This window comes from Condylura cristata, unplaced genomic scaffold (assembly GCF_000260355.1).
Source record: "Condylura cristata isolate star-nosed mole 26May11 unplaced genomic scaffold, ConCri1.0 scaffold00018, whole genome shotgun sequence".
In the NCBI taxonomy this organism is placed as follows: Eukaryota; Metazoa; Chordata; class Mammalia; order Eulipotyphla; family Talpidae; genus Condylura; species Condylura cristata.
The window spans coordinates 8,885,468-8,909,044 of record NW_004567119.1 but is presented as its reverse complement, the minus strand read 5'-3'; the positions used below and the strand labels follow the sequence as shown (position 1 = coordinate 8,909,044).

Below are 23,577 nucleotides of genomic sequence, written 5' to 3'. Positions count from 1 at the left end.
CCTCATATCAATCAGTGGTAAAATTTCTCTTCTAGCAAAAACTTAGGTTGCCAATAGAAATATATGATAGAGTTGTCCCCTGTTAGTAATATAGCTCTGAGTTTCACTTGGGCTTCAAGCAATAAAAGTGTTTAGAAACTACTAGACTATGCTTGAGATGACAAATAAGGACCCACTGAGCTGTGTGGAGATCATCCAATCTTACCAAGTAGTTCGAAGCCACAGTGACTGTACAAAAGTCCTTTCTCACTGCCTCTGGAAGTCTGAGGGGATGAAATATTTGGGCAAAAATGAATGAAACATGTTCAGAAGGTACCTTGGATCAGGCAAACAGCAGAGGGCCAGCCAGGGAGTATGTCAGTTCACCATCCTGACGTGGTGAGGAAGCACTTCAGGTGTATGCACGCTTCTACTGTTCTGCTTTACTTCCCAGGTAGAAATACTTGTGGTGACATCTCGTGTTACAGACCCACTGTCAGGCATGAGCCCCAGGCATGAGTCCAGTCTCCGAGTGGGTTTCTACCCACAAGTGGGAATGCTACAACACTCCTGGGATTGTTTTTTTAATTAAGAATGAAATTATATGATTGGTAAAGCACCTGCCATTTAACAGGAATTCATTGCAAGTTAGTTTCCTGTCCACTGCCCGGAATACCTTGTTAGTTTATCTAGATAACAGGTGTTTCACGTAGTGGAGTATAACTATGTTAAATTCCTACTATTGCATGTATGTAGGATGGTAAGTCACTTCTCCCCTCCCCCCCCCCAGAAAAAGCAGTTCCTGTTCCTTGTAATAGCTCATCTCATTTCATATCATGATAAGTAGTTCTCAAGGTTAAGGCATCCAGTGCTTGACTTTGGCGATAATCTTTTCTTTATTTTTTTTTTAACTAAAGTATGAAGAATGCATGATGCTTAGAAGGTATTTTTTTTAATTAAAAACTAACACCTTTCCCACCAAGAAGAATGTTTATCTGGGAGTTTTGTCTTACCCTCCTGGGAAGGACTCTGGAAACACCACAGGAGGGAAAAATAAACCTGATCTGACTGCTCAGTGAAAAATCTTAGAGTCCCAAAAGCATAACTTCAAAAGATTTCTGTTTAAAGGTGGCAAAGGGAACCTATACTTATTTCTCAAGTGAGTTGCTTTTTTCTCCCCCCGGCATTTTGAAGCATGTTAATCCAGGTTCCCTCATAAACCTCGGCGGCAGGGGACCGCTGCTCATTGGTTTATTATGGGCAGACCAAACTGGTTTCAACTGAGCAGAGGAAGTTAATTATCAAATGTTTTAGTTGGCCCCAGCAATGAATAACCAGTTCTTGTTGGACACTGTCTTACTCACCCTGTAACAGTATGAGAGGTGGGGAGGAGGGATGAGAAATCGCCCATCAGAATCTGCAATGAGGGAATTTGCAGGGACTGCCCTAATCTGTTTCCCAGGTTGTTTGAGCCAGTTCAAGAGCAGTTAAACAAGGTTATGTAAGTGACATGTGATGCAGCCCAAAATAGTGACTGCAAACACAGGCTGCTGTTGCTGGGCAGATGTCAACTGCTTAAAAAAAAAAAAAAAAAAAAAAAAAAAAGTCTGCCAGCAGGACAACAAACAGACCTTTAAACATGAAAAAGATCGAGCAAAAAATTAGTTTTCAAAGGGAGTTGGGGAAGTTGCCTTTCTGCGTGGGCACACATTTTTGGACAAGGGAAACTTACATTGCGTGTACGGCCTGGTTGTTCAGTGTCAGTGAGGGCCCCTGACGTGAAGAGGACGCTAAAAGTTTGCTTCCCTGCTCAGCCCAAGCTCCCCCGTGGTATGGGCCAGCGATGCCCACCCAGCAGATTCATCCACTGAGTGTTGAGTGACGTATCTTCCCAGGGATGATACATATTGAATGATTTGATTAGTTACTGTCCCTTCCAGTTAGACACTCCTGTAGCTTCAAGGTGTGAAAAAGAAATTACATTTCACAAAATACAGGAAGCAGGAAAATAAGGTTTGAAAAGAAAGCGCGATTGTGGTGAAAGGTCTTTGTTTTTAAAGATTAAGGATTATGTTTTTAAAGGAGAGCAAAAACACCCACAGAAAAGAGCTGAAACATGTCTGGACTGTCATCAGGACATCTGCACCCAGCGTTTGCATCCCCACAGCAACCACATCCTTGTAGCAAGCTGTAGAGCTGAGGAATCGGGAATCTGGGAGCAAGAGTCGGGGAAGCGGGACGCAGGCCCGCCTGGGCTGTGTTGCTGGAGTCAGGCGCGGAAACGCCCTTGCCTTGTGTCCATGACAGATCAGAGCCTCAGGGACACTGGTGCTGGGCTCTGGGCTCACACATTACCTCTTCAGGGTCCTGTGAAGTAGCCCTCACTGGCCATCCATCTTGTGGACAAGTTGAGAAGTAAAGCAAGAGCAGATGGTTTGGCAAATAAGCTGAAGTCTGTGGCTTAACAAAAAGGCAGGGAGATGCTTCCTGACCCCAGAAATAAGCCACAGAACAGGCAAGACGGGTGAGCCAGCTAGAGGCTGCAGCCACTCCTTGCAGAGTTCTCCCCCAGAGCGAGAGTGGGGTGTGGCATCCTGCGGGCTACTTCCAAGCAGATGAAAATCGCGGGGGTCGGGGGTGGGGTCAGGACTGGCAGAAATGTTCCCCTCAGGAGCCTGGATCAGAAACCCCAGGCAGAGCTGCTTCGGGGGCACAAGGAAGGACCTAGGAGCATGGGCGGGAGTGCAGGGCCCCTTTGGCATGTATGTCCTTATATGTCGCAGTTACTCACGCGTGCGAAGAGCTGTGCTCCAGACATGGGGTTTTTTTCTGTTTTTCAAAACATGCAACTGGGGCATTCTCGAGAGTGGGCTCATTTTAACCCCCTGCCTGAGTGAGCATCTGCTCCGAGGTCAACGCAGGCACCTACTTCTGAGTGCCCTTCCGTTAAAAATTCTAAAGGGAATCTGTAGATGTTCGCTGTGGAGTTAGGACTTCTAGACTGTGGAACTTCGCTCATCTAGTTTTATCTGAAGACGTCAGCTTTTGACTTGATACCCGAGGGCTGATGTGTGATGACCTGGACCCGCAGCTCTGCTCCCAAATGGATAGAGAAGGTGACATATACCTCGGAGCTAGTCAGAGGAGCAGAGCATGGCTGCAGTTTGAAGCAGGTGCATGCATTTGATACCACTAAATATGAAATTAGCGGAGCCAGAGAAAAGCAGAAATAAGACGCCTTCCTAATGTCCCAAAAAAAAAAGCAGTGGGGCCGATGTGCCACCAGAGTTGCCAGAACCCAGGGCTGGACCACAGCCAAGGTCAGCACAGCCCAAGCCTGAACCCAGCCAAGGTCAGCACAGCCTAGAGCTGAGCCTCTTCCAAGGTCAGCACAGCCTATGGCTGAGCCTCCGCCAAGGTCAGCAGGTGTGGCAGGCAGACTGCGAGTAGCACCTCTCCCAGCTTCTAAGTGCCCCAAGGGTGGTGCTTGTGATTCAGGACCCTCCTGAATGTGTGTCTGCAAGTATCCAGCAGACGAGCCCTCTGCTGTTTCCTGTTTTGTTAAAATAAGCCACAAAATATATGGCCTTTTACATGAGTAATGATAAAAATAATAAAAACACCAATAAAAATAACAACCCAGTGTTGTGGGACCCACACCTCTGACCCCAGCTCCACTGCCTTTCCTGAGAGGGCGTCGGGCCTTGCTGATAAGCACAGCTGATTCACTCACCTGCTCACCTTCCCCTGGTGCTCGCGGCTCGGTGCCATTTGGACTGAGGGACCCAAAAGTGTCAGGCTTGCGAGTGTAGGTAGCAAAGGCTCTCGGCGGCCATGTCACAAGGATGAGGTAATCCTCTCCATGGCTCAGAGGATCACCGGCAGGTTCTGTGGCAGATGGAGGCCCCAGGCCTCACAGGTGTGCTCAGGGGAGCCCCAGGTCTCAGAGGGGGCCCACGGCCACCAGGTGTCAAGCAGGGGAAGACCGGGGAGGGTCTTCCTGTTCATTTTGCCCAGTAGGTGTTCTCGCTCGGTGTTAACTTATTGAGGTCTGTGGGAGAGATTTTTTTTTTAAAGATTTATTTATTTATGCTTACAGAACTGGGGTACAGGCCAGAGGTGTGGTGGGTGAGAGGATTCACAGAGACAGAGTGGGGGACAGAGTGCTGAGGGAAGCAGCAAGGAGAAAAAGAGAGATCTGTTGTGTCATGTGGGTCAGCTCCCTGGCCAGGGATCGAACTCTTGCTTCCCTGAGATTTTTTTTTTTAAACAAAAGCTCTTATGTAAAAGCATCAAAACCTTTTGACTTGGAAGTAGGGGATGGAGGCAGGTAGACTTCGGAACAAGAGCAGAGAAAGATCAGTGGCGGTTGGCAGGGACCAGAATGTCAGCGTTTCGCCACGAGAGCGGCCACTCCCTGATCCTTGCCGGTGGCTCTGTGTGGCGCATTCGCTTCGGGGAAATGCGTGGGGAGGACTTTGAGCCTCCCCAGGTAACTCATGAGGAAACCGGTGTCGGCAAAGGTTAAGCGCCTTGTCCAGCCTCGCACAGACGGTGAGCTGGGATTCGAGTCCCGTAGCTCAGAAGTTTAACCAAGAGAGCCTGGAGTAAAGGCAAGACCGGGGGTTGGTGTGAATCGTCTCAAGAGAGACACGGGAGGAAGAAGAGCCTGTGGCTCACTGAACAGAGTGTGGCAGGGTGAACGTCAGGGGAGACCTGACCCCCAAGGCTTCTAGTTCCGACTTTTTTAACTTCAAGATGGAGGAGGCTGGTGCAGCCGTGCGTGGGGGCCGGTACCTGTGCGGATGGGTGAGCACCGCAGTTTGCAGAGGCAGAGACAGGTGGGACAGTGGGCAGGTGGGTCTGAAACCCGAGTTGAGCAGGTCCGCTGCCCACGTGGCCTTGACCACTGTCGCCTGGATGTCGTCTGGTCCCCGGGGGACACCGCTACTGCTGTGCCTTCTCTGTCCCCCGCCTCCCTGGGTCCCCACAGACCCGGCTGCACCTCTGACCAGGCCTCCGCCACTCTGGTGGTGTCCTCGGTGAGGGTGGCCGTGCGACAGTGTTTGCTCTGTTCAGTCCACAGCTTGTCCCGGCCTCGCCTCCATGTGGTTTTTCTGCAGAAGTGGAGCTCAGCTTCCCCTCGGATGCAGTCACTTCATTATGGGACTCAGACCCATGTGACTTAAACTTCCTCTGTCTGACCCACTGCCTGGAATGTCAGGCCTTGGGAGGAATGACGGTGTTAACTGTTCATGAAACATCCTTGCCGAGTGGAATTTAATGACTGGGGACACATTTAAAATCCCAGAACCTCCTGTTCTACTCTGCCAGCACCTGGGTCCGCAGAATACCTGCTCACCCCGCCCTTCATCCTCCGGGTGCCCTTTCCCTCCAAACTCCTGACAGAATGGAATTCAACCTCCCAGGTCTCCCTCCCCTCAACACGCAGCCCTGCAAGAGTTTTGATATTAAGTAATACTAGAAAACAGGGACCTCGAGGAGTTGCTTTCCAGAATCTGACCCCACTCGGGCAACCCTGTCCACTAGAACCCTCAGTGGAGCTGCGAACATCAAATCAGCCTTCGTGTTTACCCTCAGGATGCAGCTCCCTGCTCTCACACCTCGCCAGTTCAGAAAAAGTCGGGGCTCGAAGACGAGATCAGAGCTGAGCACTATTGTCTGTCTCTGGTGGCCCTTTTCGTGGAGAACCTTCCCGACTCAGAGGGATACTCTGCTCCCACAGGAAGTTCTTCGCTCACTTCTTCTTCATCAAGAGTGACTGTGTTGGTTCTTTGGATTTTCTTATACTTTACATTTAAAAAGACTGAGCTAATCAAATAAATGAGAGATGATAGAATCACTACACCCCCTTTTTCTGAGTGCTAACTTCAGCCAGGTGTGCTTCTTCCTTTCAAGGTGTTCATTTAACCCATCCAACAGCCTGTAGAGTTAGCATCATTATGTCTGCCTTACGAGCAGGAGGCCGAGGCTTGGGAGCTTTAAGCAACTTGACCAAGCTTCTCCACTTCCCTCAGGAGAAAGGGTGGGAACTCAGGTGTGTGGCCTGCGCACACTTTCACCTTCTCGTCACACCTCTGCTGTCACTGATGCTGCTTCAGGGCAAGAGCCACGTGTCACCACGTCTGTGTTTTCTCATTTGGGACTAGCCCAAGTATAATAAAAAATTGGTTTTTGACTTCAAAGTAATTGAAAACTTTTAAAGATAAGTGTTTATTGAATTCAATAACTTCTGAAATAATGAAGTTAACTTTTAAATACCTACTGAATTACTCCACACTTCAAAGCAATACCACAGTAGAATAGAAAAGAGTGAGTTTTATTTTCTTATTTTTGAACTTTTATTTTCTGTTATTTTTTACTTTTAGCACGTAGGCATTCTCGCTTTGAGTCCATCTGGTGTTCCTGTAGGTCTGTGGTTTGTATAACACAGTAGCTGGCCTGAGCCTCTGCCCCATCCAGATTTACTTCCCTCTGGCAGTTTTATCTAGAAGGACTTGCCTTTTCTCCACAGCTGCCACTCCCTCACCCAGAAGGTATGTTGAGCTAGAACGAAATCAGGGCCTGGTGACTAAAGTCTCCCAAGTCTGACTGGACAGATTTTCATTCTTAAAACCAGATGCTTTTACAGTCTGGATTTGCCTAAAGAATCTAAAAATGGAAATGCTGTGTAATCCAGCCATCCCACTTTGAATCATCTGGCGAAGGAACATGAAGCCATTCACACAGAAAACTGGGCTGTGTACATGTCTACCAATGACCACCAGTTCGCTTGTTCTTTCAACATTTATTAGTATCAGCTGTACCAAGAAGTGTTCGTTTCACAGCCTGTGCTGTCTCACTTAACTTCTAGACTAATTCTGCCGTGTCCAGGAGAATACACCTGCCTGTGTTCCATAATATGCCCAGAAATTTTATTTTAAAGGGATATTTTGAAACCTTCACATCCTACTTACTACAGGCTTTTATTTATCTCCACATTGTGGAAATAATGATTTTTCCACTTTCAGGACCTGTTTGAATGGTTATTAATAGTAAGACAGAAATTTCTCTAAATTTTTATGAGCAAAAATAATTGCAATCCATTTGAAAATAGTGAGCCATTTCTCCTACTGACTTTGTTTCCAAGTATTTGAACAGTTTCCTGTACATATTCTTATTATATTGACATGATAAAATGGGTTATAGGGTTTGGTATTTGATGGGGGTCTCACTGGATTACATTTGTTACTGAAATATGGTATCAATTTTTATTTTCTTCTAGAGGGAAAATGTTGCTTCTCATAATCTGAAAATTTTTGGCATTTGTGGAGAGGGCCTGCAACTTCATCTATTAAAATCAATTTAGCAACAAAAACACAAAACCTATGACCTTTAAACATAATGGTGTTGTTACCTCAATTAAAAAAATAAATAAATAAACAAGGATTAATGGCTTAATGCTTCTGAGAGGAGCTACTGTGGTGACTGGATCTCATGCTCTCATTCATGGAGCTAGTTCTCACTGAGGGCCCATCTACTTCCAGATCTTTACTTTCTGGGCCCAAAGTTAGATGCCAATTCCTGCCCCTCCTCCCTCCCACCTGCCTTGTGGGTTGGTGGGATCGTTGGCACTAACTCTGAGCAATGAATACTGATTTCAAATTTCCCTCTGGGCTGGCACATTAGATCTCTTAGATTGTACAGCACCTTTTCCACAGGAGTCACAGTGATCAGCAGTTACCTACTGATCACTGTGACTTGGGGCCCAGGGTGAGAAGACATGAGATAGATTCCCATCCTATTTGCTAGTGACTCATTCAGATCAGCCTGCCAAAGAACCAAATTTGGATTTTGTTGGGTTTTCCCTATTACTTGTCCTTTTTCTTTCTAATATAAGTATATAAAACTAAAGTAGGCTATGAATACTGCTTTACTTGTATACCACAAATTTTGGTACATTGTTTTTACCTTCACTCAATTTTATATATACAGTCATTTCCCTTTGATTTCTTCTTTGACTCGTAAATCATTTAGAAGTGTACTGATGAATATTCAAATAAGTAGTGCTTTTCTAGATACTTTTTACTGATTTCTAATTGAATTCTTTCATGGTCAGAGAACATATTGTGCATAAATTCAATCCTTTTAAAATTTCAGACTTATAGCTTAGGTTGTGTTTTAGGTCAGTAAATGTTCCATGTGTACTTGAAGAACACATCTTTTGTGCTGTTGAGTGATCTAAACATTAACTGGGGCAAGGTGTTTGATAATACTGCTCACTGTGTTCAAACTGATTTCTTTATAGTGATTATTCTATAAAATGTTGAGAGGGATTTTTAAATCTTCAACTATGATTTTGAATTTGTCATTTTTCCTTTTTGTTCTGTCCATTATTGCCTAATATATTTTGAAGCCTTGCTGCTAGATGAATTTTTATTTAAAATGTTGTATTTCAATCTAATCATTAGGAAATAACAGCTTTATCTTTGCTGATGTTTGTTTTAAAGTCCACTTTATCTGACTTTAATATAACAACGTCAGCTTTCATGTGCCTATGTTATGATTTCTGTCTTTTAAATGTCAACATGGCTATGCCTCTATATTTAAAATGCATCATAACACACATAAAGGTTTTATTTTTTAATGTAGATTACCATCTTTGACTTTTAATCAGAGTCTTTAGTCCATTTACATTTAAAGTAATTATTGCTATACTTGAGTGTCTGTTATCAAGGTGTTTGCTTTCCTTTTGTTCCTCTGTTACGTGTTCCCTTGTTTTTCCTTTTCTTTCTCTTTTGGATTATTTTTCCATATTTTTTTAGCTGAGGACTTTTTACTATGCCATTTTATATCTATATTGCTCTTGAGCAGACTTCATAGCGTAATTGTAATAATTGCTTCTACAGTATGTTAATTGGGTCAAGCAGTTGCCTGCAGTATTTCTCAGAGCATGTATCAGCTCACCTGAGAGTTATATAAAACTCTTCTGATTGGTAGGCCTGGAGTGGTCCTCTGAATGTGAATTTCTGGTAAATTCTTAGGTGATACTGATATGCTTGTTCAGGGACTATATTGTGAGAATTATTGCTGTAGGGGTCACAGATGTATTCTTGCACGGTCTACTCTCAGTTAATTTATACTATTTCAAGCATAATGCAAGAAAAGCATAGAATTTCACTTATGTCCCTTCCTAGTCTCTGCACTATGTTCTTAGGTATATTTCATGTATACTTTATAAATCCCTTAATGCATTTTATTGTTTTTCTTTAGACAGTCATTTATAGAATGTTTATAGAATCTTGGGTTGACAATATTTAAAGATAGGTATAGTCACCTGATATTAAATATGTCCATTTAAAAAAAAACAGTTATTATTTATAGGCCTATTTCTCTGTGTTTGATGTAACTTTTTTTTTTTTTTTTTTGCTCTGCTTTTTTTTTTCCGCTTTATATTTGTTGTTCAGCAATTTAAAATTTTTATGCCTTGGTGGCTTTTTTGTCTTTGGGAGATTTGGGAAACTTTACAAGTTTGTGGATTTTATTTTAGTCAAGTTTGGAAAATTTTTTGTCTGACCTATTTTCTTTCTCCTTTCCTCTGTGGCTTCAACTTCTTATCTATAAAATTGATTAGTGATGTCCTATAGACCACTGAGGGCTTATTCACTTACTGTTAGTATTTTTCATCTTTGTACTTGAGTTTGGATGATTTCCATTTATGTCTTTAATATCAATGGTCAATTTTTACTTAGCATGCAATGTATTGTTAATTCTCACCAAAATCTATTTTGTTTTTGATACTTTATTTTTCAGTTCTTGGATTTATGAGTATAGTTTCCAGCTTGTTCCCAATGGTTTCCATTGTTTTATACCATTTGTTCATATTTCCTTATAATTCTCACTCTTATCTGCTAATTCCAACATCTGAGTCATTTGTGAGCTTGTTTATATGGACTAAATTTCCTCTTGACTTTAGCTCATATTATTCTGGCTTTAAATTTACATATTACTATATTCCAGAAATTCTGGATACTCCAGGTTCTATTACATTTCTCTGTTTTGCTTCAGTAGTCAGTTGTATCACTAACATCAACTGTGTTTGTGGCCTTTGTTTGATGCTAGCTAGGGTCTGTTTCTTTGTCTATGCCTTCATCCTGACACAGGGTGCTTCCTCCCAGGGCAGGAGCCATGTAGAGCTTCATCTGGAAGCCGGGGGTGCATTCACTAGAAAGTGCTTCTAACTTAGTGGGATTCCAACCCCCTTGATGGCAGCAGCTGAAATAACCGCTCAGCTCTTACAGCCTTCATTTGTAGCTTCACCCCTGGACTTTGGAGGTTCATACTCAACTCAGGGGAAGCTAAAATTTCCAGGGAAGTTAATACATGCTTTTTATCTCCCTCCACAACCCATAGCACACTTTGTTCCAAAATGTCTTCCGATTTACGAAAGTGTGCTCTCGAGTTCCTCAGACTCCAAGACTGAGGGTTCTGCTTGGTTTCTTTCCTCCCTGCACAGAATGCACAGCTCCAAGGAGAAAAACCATTGAAATATGAATCTATAGTGATTTTTCTCTTTTCAATAATTTTGCTTCTGCTGACTTCTGGTTTCTCCTCAGTGTCGTCACATTTTTTTTCTCCCTTTTGTAGATAATTCCTAATTCTTTATCTGTAGCTTTATCTGATTCAGTCTATTCTGTACTACAGAGACTGAAATGCACCCTTATTGACCATGTAACTTGAATGAGAAATAAGTCTTTATTTCCTTTACTATTGAGATTTTTCTTTTTTAACCACAAGATTATTTCTGTGATTGCATATTCAAGTATATAGCTACTAACTTGCATTAATGGTCATATCTGAGAACTTTAAAGCAGAGTATTAATCATATCACCTACTTCTGTTCTCCTGCCTAGCATATAATCTCCAGATTAAGGGTCCAAAACACAACCTTGACTTTGACATTCTGTAAGCAAGAATCTGCACTGATGATTTATAGCTGATGGATAAAATGAGTTCCTGAGCTTGTCACTCAAAACCTCTACTCTCTAGTGCCCCGTGTTCCTGTGGTCTGCCCTGTGGAAGCATCACAGTGGAAAGTCCTTTTCCCCTCAATCCAGCACGTCACTTACTTTAGATTAACTATTTTAACACTAGACATGCACAATGCTTTTTAAAGGGCACAACTCAAAGTTGTTTTAAAGTCTTCTAGGTGCATCTGCTTATTTTTATTTATTAAGTTTTTTTTTTAATTTGGATTGTTTCTAGTATAGATTCAGAAATAGGCGACATATTACATATTTATGTCGATGCCCTTGAAATCATTGATGTTACCGCAACTAAATAAGTGACAGGGTTGTCTGACATCCCTGCAGCCACCCTCCCGATGCTCCCAACCTGTGCAGGGTGAACTAGTGGCTACAGCCACACAGTTGTTGGTACCAGGTGCGCTGTTCAAATATTGCTCCTGGAAGCAAATTATTCTGCAACTCTTAAAGTGACATGAAAATTTTTTTTAAAGATTTATTTATTTATTCATACAGAACTGGAGTACAAAAGTCAAAGTTGCAGGCGTGGTGAGAAGTTTCACCAGAGACAGAGTGCGGAGCAGATCAGGCCCACTGAAGAAGTACACTGCTGAGGGGAGCAGCGGGCGGGTCAGGAGAGGTCTGCTGCACCATGTGGTCACCTCCGGGGCAGGCAGGGAGCGAGCTCATGCAGAAGTGGCTTTAGCTTTTTAATGCTGTGCTTTAACCCGCTGCACCATCAGGGAGGGCCGACATGAAATTTTGAAATGTGTCCATTTCAAAAAAGATATCTACGTAGAAAAACCCCAGCTTTTGTAGTCTCTCTTCTTAAACTCCCAACGAAGAAAATAGTGTAGTGCATGTCAATTATCTAAGAAACTCTGTCATGTTTTTTTTGTAGATTCACAGAAGTGGAAAGAACACTCCTGCACTTCAGTGTTTTGTGACTTTGCACACATAGTAGGCTTCCATAAATAGTCATTGAATGGAAACCAATTAAAGTTCCACTTAGTCCTCTTTGTGCTTTAAAATGTACTCAACCATGGAAATTTATAAGCAGAATAGATGGCTTTCTACTGACCATTGCAACAAGCATAGGATGCCGGTTGCCAGTGAAAATGCAGGTGCTAGAGTAGTGTGTGCCTGGTTCAACAAATGTTCTTTGCTTATTTTCTCTGAAGAGCCCTCTCAGCATCCTGTTGGATCAGCAAATGAATACTTAGAAAAGTCTCTGGCCCTCAGGCACAGTGACAGCCTGGTTTGGAGGGACAGTTTCCCTCCAGCCTGCTGGAGCAGTCCCTGCCTGTTCTGGCAGGGGTGTCTGCTTGCACACAATAGCAAGGCTAATCTCTCCTAAGTCCTGGGGGTGTTGTGAAGCTTCAGTAAGCTAGTGCTCTGTGCAGTGCTGGAGAGGCCCAGGGTGCCTTGAGGTGGGTGCACAGTGTGAATCCTATACAGTGTTATAAGCCAGTGCGACCCATAACCCAGTTTCAGAAAATAAAACGGCCTTTCTGGTGACCAAGGGGTTTAGTCTCAGCACTATCACCACTACTGCCTGAGTTGGGTCCCCCCCCAGGGAGTGACCCACATGGCGCAACACACCTCTCCTATCACACCTGCTGCTCCCCTCAGCAGCGTAGTTCAGTGAATCCACTTTTTCTGCTACCTGCTCTGTTTCTAGTGAAGCCTCTCACCCCCCATGCTTCTGTCTTGCACCCCAGTTTTTCTACACAAAATAAAAAATACTTAAAAAAATAAAAACGTTGTAATCTGACATTAAAGAGGAAAGTTAGTGCCCTAACAGGACCTTACAATTGTATTCTGAAAGGTGCAATGCCTTTGAGACCTTGCCTGAGGTGTTGGGCAAGAGCAGATGGCGTCCTGGTCATCATGTCCACTCTGCACTGTGCTACCAATAGCCTTGTGTGACGGGGTCACCTGGTCACCCGGCACCTTCAACTTGTTGAAAAGCCACTAGATTATTCTGATTGTAGGTTCTTTCTCTTCACTTTGATGGATTTCCCTCAGCTATGGGAGTTGTTTACTGCTATGATTATTACTAAGATTTACCATAATGTTGCTGAGAATGTGCTGTCGATTAAATTATTTTAATGACATTAAGTGATGCATCTTATTTTTATTGCCTATTTTCTGTAATTTACTTAGTAAGTCCCAGCGCATGGCAGGGGTTGGTGTCAAGCCTGTCCCCAACTTTTCAGAAACCATGGAGGCCCCTGTCCTCTGTCTGCACGTCGCCGTGTCCCGTGGCTCAGGTCGGGACAGTCTCTGCGCTTTTTCCCCGTGGGTGTCTTCCACCTGGTGGACTCGCGGCCAGCTCCCTCCCTAACTGCAGCCTGACGGCTGACTTCTGGTGTTCATCGCGAGACTAACATGACCGCAGCCGAGCTGGACAACCCCCCCCCCCCCCATCAATCACAAGCGGCTCCTCTCCTCTTTCTTTCTTTTTTTTTTTTTTTAGATTTATTTATTTATGCACACAGAACTGGGATACAAACCAGAGGTGTGAGGGTGGTGAGCGGCTTCACAGAGACAGAGTGGGGAGCAGAACAGGCAGATCAACGGAGTACACTGCTGAGGGGAGCAGCGGGCGGGTCAGGAGAGGTCTGCCACGCCATGTGGTCACCTCTGGGGGGGGCGGGGATCGAACTCATGGGGAAGGGGCTGTAGCTTCTTAGTGCTGTGCTGTAACCCACTGCGCCACCATGGAGGGCCCTCTTTCCTCCTTTTAATTCATGGTGATTCCATTTTTCTCAGCCCATGAATCTTCGTGCCTCTTTCATGCCTGCTTTCTCCCATCCTGCTCCTCGGGTCTGTCACTGCCGCCAGCCGACCACCCACCTGTGTCTCACCTGATCAGTGCCCACCTCCAGCGCCACTGTGCCAGCTCCTGTCCTCCGCCTTTGCAGTCAGATGCAAAGGCAAATGCCGATCCTCTCGGGACTGGTCTCTGCCCCCAGCCTGCTGGGCGGCTCGCGGCTCCCCATCGTCTGAGTAAAATTCTTGGGTGTTGAGCCCTGGGCCCCGCGTTGCCTACCTCAGTTAGAATGTTGCTTCATCTCCACAGCTTTCACTCGTTCTTTCTGCTCTTCACACTCGGCTCTTCTCAAAACATAGCCTCCTTTGCCTTTTCCTCTGCCCAGTTTCCTCCTCCCTGTCGTGTTCACGTGACACCTTCATTTCCATCAAACCTTTGTTTAAAAATCGCCCCATGAGGCCTCCCCTATGTGCTTTGTTCTAAAAGACCTGCATCCTCCCGCACCTTCGTCACGCTACCTCCCTGCTTTTCCTTTCGCTCCCTAGCACTGATTACTGACAGACATTTGCACAGTTTACCTAATTACTTTGTCGTCTGTCTCCCCCCCAACCAGTGGAAGCCAGCAGGGACATGTGCCTTCTCCATGGCCCTCTCCTCGCTGTTTCCGGTAACGCCTGCCGTTATGGCTAGTGGGAGCTCCGTAATACTTTCCAAATAAATAACGCGAGAGCTAGGCCATCACTTTGTGTCTTGCCCCATTATAAGCACCTACTGTGCCCCCATCTGGACTTTTTTAGTTCCAGTTAGTTCTGCAGAGTGAAATAAACATTTCCAGTTGTATGACTGAAGTGTCTCCCCATGAGATCACATGTATGAGAGGTGGACAGGTTACCCTCCACAACAGTTGCCTTCGGGCCATTGCTGAGGTCGCTGCTGTTGGGGTGTCAGGAGGAAATCTGCATCTACCTCCTGATCTGGGATCATGAAGCTGTCACACTCCGTCGTTGGGGAGGGTGCTTTCCTTACATGATAACCTGGTGGCTTTAGACAGTGTCAGTCTTGTAATCTGTCATCAAAAATATCAGCTGTGTTGAGATGTTTTGTGTCTAGTTTATCTGCAAATTATGTTTTCCTTTTACTTTTGTGTACATAAGATTTCCCGGCAGCATAGAAGAAAGTTTCATGTTCTGATTATATACTTTAGTACTTTGTATTAGCATAATAGTCTAAAAATTGCTTTTCCTTACTTTATTCAGGGCAACACAACTATCTATGTGCTGGAAGAAATGATTGCATCATTGATAAAATTCGACGGAAGAATTGTCCTGCCTGCAGACTTCAGAAATGTCTTCAAGCTGGAATGAATTTAGGAGGTAAGTTCTGTTTTTAGCTCAATAAAGATTAATGTTTAATATAACAACCACTAGACTGTGTGCTACCAAAATGAAGATGAAGTTAACATGGAACAAAGATTTCTAAAAATCTTAGGCATTCTGTTTTCATGCTAAAACATGGTAGGAGAAAAATATCCTTTGTAGGAGTTAAAAAGAAGCATGTGATGTGGCTGTGTTTTTAGCGAAGTTTTCAACCCTAAGTTTTCTAAGGTTTCCAGAACTGGACACATAACCAAAACTAAAACAAAAATGAATGACTTTTTCTATAAAACTGTAGCTAACCGTTTTTATTTCCATGTCTGTTTAGAAATAAGACGCATGTGTGATAACGTTAAGCAGAGAGGAATACATCCCGAACTCTAAGAGTAAAAATAACAAAGGAAAACTTATATTTAAGAAAACTTCTAAATGTTACAGAAGCTACCAAAAAAGAGGGTGAGGTGAATAGTTGAACCAAACAAAAGTATACAACATCCATGAATGGGAAGCTAAGCTAATTGATGAATATAACACAACCCTAAGAACAATACCAATTGATGATTCCATGATTCTAAAGAGCAGCCAGGAAAATTCTGCCTAAGTTAAATAATGATGGCACTTAGCTCTATCAAATGAAACATTTGCTATAGCTACAGTTATTTGAATTGTCTGTGTATTTAGTATTGATCGTCAGCTCAACAGAAATCAAGAAATAGATTCAAATAACAATGAGAATTTTGTAAATACTAAAAATTGGCATTTTAGATCAATGGGGAAGGGATAGAGCAGAAATTACTGTCACAACCAGGAAGCAATCTACAAAACAAGAAAGTTAAATCAAAACTCTGCCCATGCACCAGAGTAATTTCAATAATACAAGCTTAGAAATGTAACCATAGAAATAACTGAGGAAAACATGGATTGTTTTTATATTTTTCAAGTAATATGACATAATTCCAGACATAAATCCAGAAGCTGTGAAATAAAAACATTGAGAAGAATGCTACTTTCAAATCAAGTAAGTCATGTATTATATCAGAGACAAAAAAAAAATAAACAAACTAGGGGAAATAGTTGCAACTTATAGACAAAATGTTTGTTTATAAAATTGATAAATATAATTGTATAAGAAAAAGAAAGCAACTCATTAGAAAAATGAACATGAACAGAATATCCAGAGATTATATTCATAGATAAAAGAAATACAATTTGCTTTTGAAACACAAGAAAATATTCTCAATGTAGTAGTCATAGTAACAAAATGGCAAATTTAAGATTCTTCTTACAAATGGCAAAGTATTTTATTACATATTATTTTATGAATGGAGAAACAAAGTGAAGCTTATGGTGATATCATGCATTTTAGTGTTAACTGATACAACCCTCATGGAGGGTAATTAGGCTATTTCAACAAAATGCTAAAAGCACACATCCTTTCAGTCAACCATTCTACTTTTAGGATGTATCTAAGGTGTATTGCAATGTATGAAATGATATATGCATAAGGCATCCATTGTAGCATTGTTAAATATCAGGAATACATTAAAAATTCATCTGTTCAGGATCAATTAAATACTCACAGACATTGATAAAAATAAGGGGAAGTCTATATGGATTGAGCTCCAAAATGTTTAATGAAAACAAAAGTCAAGTTTCAAAAGAGTATGTTTATTCAAAGCTAAAAATCTATTTTCAAAAAGAACATAGAGATTTCGGGGGTGGCATTGAACAAGTCATTCCTGGTAGCCGGCCCCGTAGGAAGCCACGTGGCTAAGAGATAAGCATAGGAAGGATTGATTTGCACTGTACATTCCTCCGCGCCCATGAACTTTGTGTTGTGTTTAATAATGTGTAGGTCATACAGGTATTACTGATTTAAAGCAACTCAGGTAATTCCTACAAGAAATAAGCAGGAGATTTCAGCATGTGAGGCACTGCATTAGCTGGCTAATCAGGACAGGAGGTGAGCACCGCCCACCTCCTGAGAGCAGAGGGCTCTAAAAGCCCAGGAGAGTGAGCTGGGCCGCCTGAGGCCATGCCGGTGCCAGCCTGTCCAGAACGCCCTGAGCTCAGCCAAGAGGCTGCGCTGGGTAGGAGGCAGGCTCTGGAGCCAGACTGTCGGGCCCCTAGCGCCGCCATTTCCTGGCCTTGCAGCCTGAGGCAGGTGACCGCCTTTCCGTGCCTATTTCCCGGTCTTCAGCTGGCTTGCGCATCACTGACTTCCTGTGCAGGCTGCAGTGTGGGTCACACGAGGCGATACCCAGGGCACGGGCTGGCTCACTGCAGTGCCTGTGGCAGTTCTGCGCATGGTCGGAAAAGCATCGCACCATGTTTTGGAGCTGGTGACTCTCCAAGATGCCCCTGAGGCGATGGCACTAGATCTCTGGCCTCCTGGTGTTTCTAGGAAGCCACACTACACTTTGCTGGAATATCCAAGTCACCACAGAGGTGGCATAGAGGACACCTTCTAAAGCACCTGAGTGAGAGCCAGGAGAAATTAATAACTTCAAATCGAGATAGCACAAAATTACCATTAGATGCAAAGTGAACTCTCAGTCCATTTTGTAAAATCCCATCACCTGAATTGAATCACATCTACATACTCTGAAGATATATGTTTCAATATCTGTGTGTAAAACTTATGAAGGTTTTTTTTTTAAGATTGATTTGTTTATGCATGCAGAACTGGGGTACAGGCTAGAGGTGTGGTGGGTGAGAGGATTCACCAGAGACAGAGTGGGGAGCAGAACAGGCAGATCCATTGAAATACACTGCTGAGGGGAGCAGTGGGCAGGTTAGGAGAGGTCTGCTGCGCCATGTGGGTCAGCTCCCTGCCTGGGGATCGAACTCATACTGCAGTGGCTTTGGAGAGTTCATAATGCGGTGCTTTAACCCATTGCGCCACCAGGGAGGGCCTGGCTTTTAAAATATTACGGGATGTATTACAAATATTATGTTCTGTAAAACAGAATGACTACAGGCAACTGTAAAACAACAGTCTCAGGTCCCCCCTCACATTTCAGAGAGGTGTGTTAAGGATTCACCAAGTCCACACAGCCTCTTTAGCCCAGAGTTTGTCCTCCTCTGCTCCGCTGACCTTCGGAACCTGAAAGTTCCATGTCATAGAGGCCCGGCCTGTGCCTTGGCAGGTGGCTTATTGCCGCCGCTGGTCTCTGCCAGCTCGAGCTATCAGCAGCAACCCTCCCTCTCCAGCCTGCAACAACCAAAACTGCTTCCAGACCACATTAAGTAGACCCTGGGGAGCAGTGTGGCGACTAATTGTGCGGCCTTAGCGGTGAGAGATTTTCTGCTGGGATGTGCATTCCACCGGGGCTTTGCTATCTGTGCACTGCTCCGTCGCAGTGACTCGGTAAGTGTCCGTAGCCCGCTGCTCAGCAGTGCAGGAGTGATGGGTAGTTGCAAGGGCTTGAATCCACAGCTTTCTGCTGAGCCTCGCCGCGGGTCCTGCCTTGGAAGGCTCGTGGAACACGGCTGTGCGTGCTGTGCAGCTGTCCGTTTTAGCAGTGAGTTCGAGGAAGCACAGGGGTTTGAATAGCTGGCCCAAGAGGGGCAGAGACAGGACTCAGATTTCTACTCCCGCCACCAGTGCGCGTTCACCCGCCCTCTTCTGCTGTGGGCACTGACTCATGTTTGCAGATGAGTGCTTCCTAGCCCGGATTATCCTGGGGCATCCAGGGTATTTACTTGGGTCTGTGATGGTCTGTAAATGAGATTTGGCATAGCACAGGATACAAACTTTGCATAATTTGTTGTTGATGTCTATGTATGCAGAATAGGTTTTTACTGAAAGAGAAGGCTTACTTTAAATCCTTAGGTCGTTGACAGACGTGATGACAAAAAAAAAGGTAGAGTGGAAAGTAATATTTATAAATGTCATTTTTTTTAGGTTCAAGTTCTTATTTAACCATTTCTGGTCCATAACTACATAAATCCCTTTCACTGATTTTCCAGTTGTAGCAGAGGCTGTAGGACTTTTTCCTTGTGTGAATTACTTCAGAACCTCATTTTCTGTTTCCATTTGGGCAAAAAGAAATCAAGCTATTTTATCAAATTAAGAAAGGAGAGAATGTGACATTTGACCTTTTAATGTGAAAGTCTTTAAAAATATGAACTAAATGAAAGCTTTTTATACCCGCCTCAATCTCACCCAGTTTTCCTCACAAAACCAGTCTGTCCTGTCTTTTTTTTCTCCACCTGCTTCCACTGTAACTCTTAGGGCTAAGGTGGATAGTAGCACAGTAAGACGCTTGGAAGACATTTTTCTGTGCGTGAACTCTCATGACTTGGGGGAAAAACCATCCTACTTCCAGGCGACAGGAATCCCAAGTACTCTAGAGTCACTTTTTCCTGCCTGTTTGCAGGCTGCTGGGTGTGGAATCTGACCATGTCCCCAAACTAGCCTCTCCTTTAGAAGTAGAAGAGTAGGAGATTGGTATGTCTCAGAAATAAGGCTAGGAAATGCCCCTCTTACCTTTGCCTCTAGCTCCGCCTCCCTTCTGCCCCACAAGTCCTGTTCCTTGTCTTTCAAATCGTGCTGAGCTTAGGCTACATGCAAAACAAAATAGCAAAAGATGTGAGAATGTCAACAGGGAAATTGAAAGGAAAATAACAGCTTCTCTGGCCCCAGACTGAGCCTGCCACTCATGCTCCTGCCCTCATAGGTGGGTCTTTAAAACTCATGTTTGTGGAGACATGAGAAGCTCCTTGCTTCGCCTTCCCTGGAACTCATCACATCTCTGTGTGTGCCGAGATTCTCAGAAGTTGAGCTTTGCCAGTCCTTGAAAGTGTCCCCTGAAATCTGCAAAGCATAGCGTTAAACCCCAGTGGCCATCAGACCAAGAGTCAGTCCTTTGGAAAATCTGACACTTAACTGTGCTCCAACCTATCGTAGATGACAGGGCCTCTTAGAAGCCTTCTTCCCCTTCGCCTCCCATTTTATAGAAGAGGAAATTGGAATCCCAAAGCAAATCATTAGAGATTTGAAAAGTATGTAAGGAGTCTCATTCAGGCTTCTTTTCTCTTTTTCAAACTCCCCCTCTTGTTTCATTTTTCATGATTTGCAAAGAAGTCACTTGGCGTTCCTTCCTGAAATCTTACCGTCTTGCTTCAGATAGCTGGAAAAATGCAGATTCACAAGCCACGGGCGTTTCTAATTTTATTTCCAACTTACTTCCATTGCCTGCCTGGAACTTTCCTTAACCTCATCATCACTTTCATTTAGTCGAGCAGGAAGCTTCAAAGGCAACCCCATTGGGTTCACTTTCTGCTCTTGATGAAATGTGTTGTGTGGAAAAAGAGAAGGGGGTGGTTCAAAGACGCAGATCCTCTTGTAAGAATGGAACCCAGAGAGGGAATCCTTTCCACTGAAGCCCTTCCCTATAATGTGTATTTATCAGTCCATAGAATCATAGCTGTGGAAATCCACAACAGCACAATTCTCTCTGGGGTTATGCAGAATTATGTCAGTCACTTAGTCCTGTGATTACAACTCCCCCTGAAAACATTTGCGAACTCCAGACACCGAGAGGAAACAAACAGCGAGTGGAGGAAAGTCAGGGGCCGGGTCGGCGTCCACCTTTCCTAGTTCACTAGTCACAGTAACGGTTCTTCTAATGTCATTGGAAGAACAGAGCGCTGGCACCTTTGAACTAAACTGACGGGAGTCTTCAGACGTCAGTATCACTACTGAGCAGGGGAGGTCCAGAACTAGAGGCTCTGAGAGAGAAGGGCTGAGCCCTGAGCAGAAGGGGAAGAAGGGAGGGCTGGGGAGTGGGGAATCTCGACAAGGGAAGGGCTTCAAGGCAGGAACTGGAGACGTGAGGGAAAAGCCAAAGACCCGGAGCCCCAGAAGGGCAGGATCACGCCCGGCTCAGCCAGCCCAGACGCCTCTCGAGCTGAGGGCAGACCCAGAGAAGGCACCATGCACCTACTCAGTCACCTGCGGCTCTCACGCCGCGCGGGCCTGGTGAGAGAAATCACGGATCCGTGCCAGGGAGAGAGTAGGTTTAATATCTAAAATCCAATAAGACAAACATCTTTTATATCCGTGAGGGTCTCCGGAGGCAGGATATGCAGTCGTCTGCAAAAGTTTAGAAAGCCCAAGTGTGCCGAGTTTTATGAAGAAATACCATTCCTCGGATGATTTTTTTCCCTTCCATCCCTCATGCTTATAGACAATAAGAATTTCAGTGGGACCTTTGAACAGTGACTTGCACGGGGAGGACACATTTTATAAGCCAGTGAAAATGTGTTTTTTGAATCTTCCTGTGTAAGTTAAGCCATATTAATTGTTCTCGGAACTATAACTTGAATCAAGCAGCTGGCTTTTAAAAAATCCAGCATTTGGTTTTATTTTGTTTTATAGAACATGTGAGAGAAATTGAGCTATTTTACAAACGTTTAATGTACAGTTTGATTAACTTCAGTGTAAGAATTGCACTTCCAAAGCACAAGGCTCTTTCCGTACATTTGTGAGGTTCTTTTCTCTGGTGATGACCTGCATCACCAGAGTAACTGTCAACACAGTAGCATCTATAGGGGTTGGGGTTCTTCCTACTTATGTGCAAAGGTTAAAGATACTATGAAGAGAAATGTAAGAAAGTGTGTTTCTCCTTGTCTGTATACTTGGACCATGAGCCTTGTTATCCTGACACACGTTCTGGAGGAAAGTTTGGGGTTGCTCCCCAAGCAGATGGAAATGAAAGGTTCACTCCATTTCTTCAGTTCCAAGTCTCACATGTTCACTTTCATCGTTTAACTGTCGTGATTAGAATCTGTGGTCAGTAGGTACATGTCGCTTTCATTCACGTCCTCAAAACCCTGGCTGCACTGCTGTTATTTCTGACTGAGATGCTACAGAGCAGAAACTAGTCCAGGCCTCAATAGAAGGTTCTTCCCTGCCCAGAAACCCACTCACATGCACACGCACACACATGCGCACACCCACCTTGTGCACTCACCCAGCGAGGTTCCTTTTCTTGGGTCTTCTAAAACAAGTCACCCCGGGGTGCTGGGAGCCATGTGCCTGGATATTCAGGAGCCCTTACTGCACCCCCTTGCTCTTTAACTCTTTCATCTGCATCCTTCCAGGTGCAGGTCAAGCCCCTTTTACTGACAGGGCCTAAGAGCTTCCCAGCCTTCAGGGCCCAGGCTCTCCAGAGCCGGCGCCCTTTCCTTCGAGGGCGGTCTCAGAGACGCCATCCCGTGGCCCCGCCACCTCTGTGGGCTTGCTGCGATGTGCACACATTTTCCAGCTCTGCTAACATACTGAGGTTGTGACGTTTCTGGTGGTGTGTGGCGCTCCACACAATGAAATGACCTCAGATGGCAGCATTTTACTATAAAATAGCAATTGTTTCAACTAGTCCTTGGGTGTCCTGGGATGTCATGGAGGACAAAGTAGGGTTTCAATGTCTAGGACATTCCACTTTCGTCCTTCCGACTTTCTGCCTGCTTTCTCCCTAGTTCTCTCCTCCATGCCTTGTTGCTTTTGCTTCAGCTTTTGCCCCGCATTTCTCCTTCCCTGTCTCTCTAGCCCTCAGCTCCATAGTCACATGGACTGTCGTGTACTAAAATTTCCCAGGGCAGAGTCAGGCTGATGCATCAGTGCCTCTTGGGAACAGAGTTCCTGACTGCACTGTCTGTCTGAGGGTGGGCAGGCAGCCTTAACTGCTGGCGTCAGCCTTACCTGACTGAGGCCCTGGTGCCTGCAAGCAGGAGAACCTATGATAAGATACGGGTTGACCCCATTTTCACAGAGGGAGCTGTGAGCGTAAAGCCCAGTCACCCCTCACAGCTGTGCCACCCTGTCATCGTGATGCTTCCCTCCCCTTTAGCAAGTTTGCCCACACCCTGTGTTTTATTCACATGTTGTAAGTTAGCCCTATATTTAGACCTCAGAGTCCATTTTTAGTAAGACGATGGACGAAGCAAAATAGCGGCTCTATTGTACCATTGCGAACTATCAAGGCTTTATTGTAGAGTTCAAGACTTGCTGATATGGCTACTTGGGAAACACACAAACCGAAACAAAACACAAAAAGCTCTGGGAAGCAAAGCTTACGCCTTTGTTTTCAACCCCAGCTGATGTAGAGAGGAGATATTTTCTCTCTCTACTTGAATTGCCCGCTGTCCCTAAATGTCAGGCTAGAGGGTCATAGGAGAGTGAGGTCTGTGGAGAGATTAGTGAAACAAGAACAAACACGCCACGGGCCACAGGTTGCTGTACCAGTCACCTCAGAAAGCAGCCTCACTAGGAGTCATGTGTAGGGTGTTCCTCAGACTCTGGTTTCTTCGTTAGGCTCATCGAATTCATTCACTTTCAACTAACAGGCATGTCTGTGGAACAATATAACAGCCTTTTATTTTCAATTGAAAATCCAGTGGCTAATTAGCTGCTACTTGA

The 23,577-nt window shown here is 44.4% G+C and overlaps 1 protein-coding gene across 1 annotated transcript in view; it reads left to right on the top strand.

Annotated features, from left to right (window-relative positions):
* The window catches only part of NR3C2 (nuclear receptor subfamily 3, group C, member 2), a 282,191-nt gene that overhangs the window by 187,882 nt on the left and 70,732 nt on the right, over positions 1–23,577 (top strand). Inside the window, exon 4 of the mRNA XM_004685316.2 lies at positions 15,036–15,152. Within this exon, the coding sequence (XP_004685373.1) occupies positions 15,036–15,152 (117 nt within the window). The remainder of the gene's footprint in view (positions 1–15,035; positions 15,153–23,577) is intronic.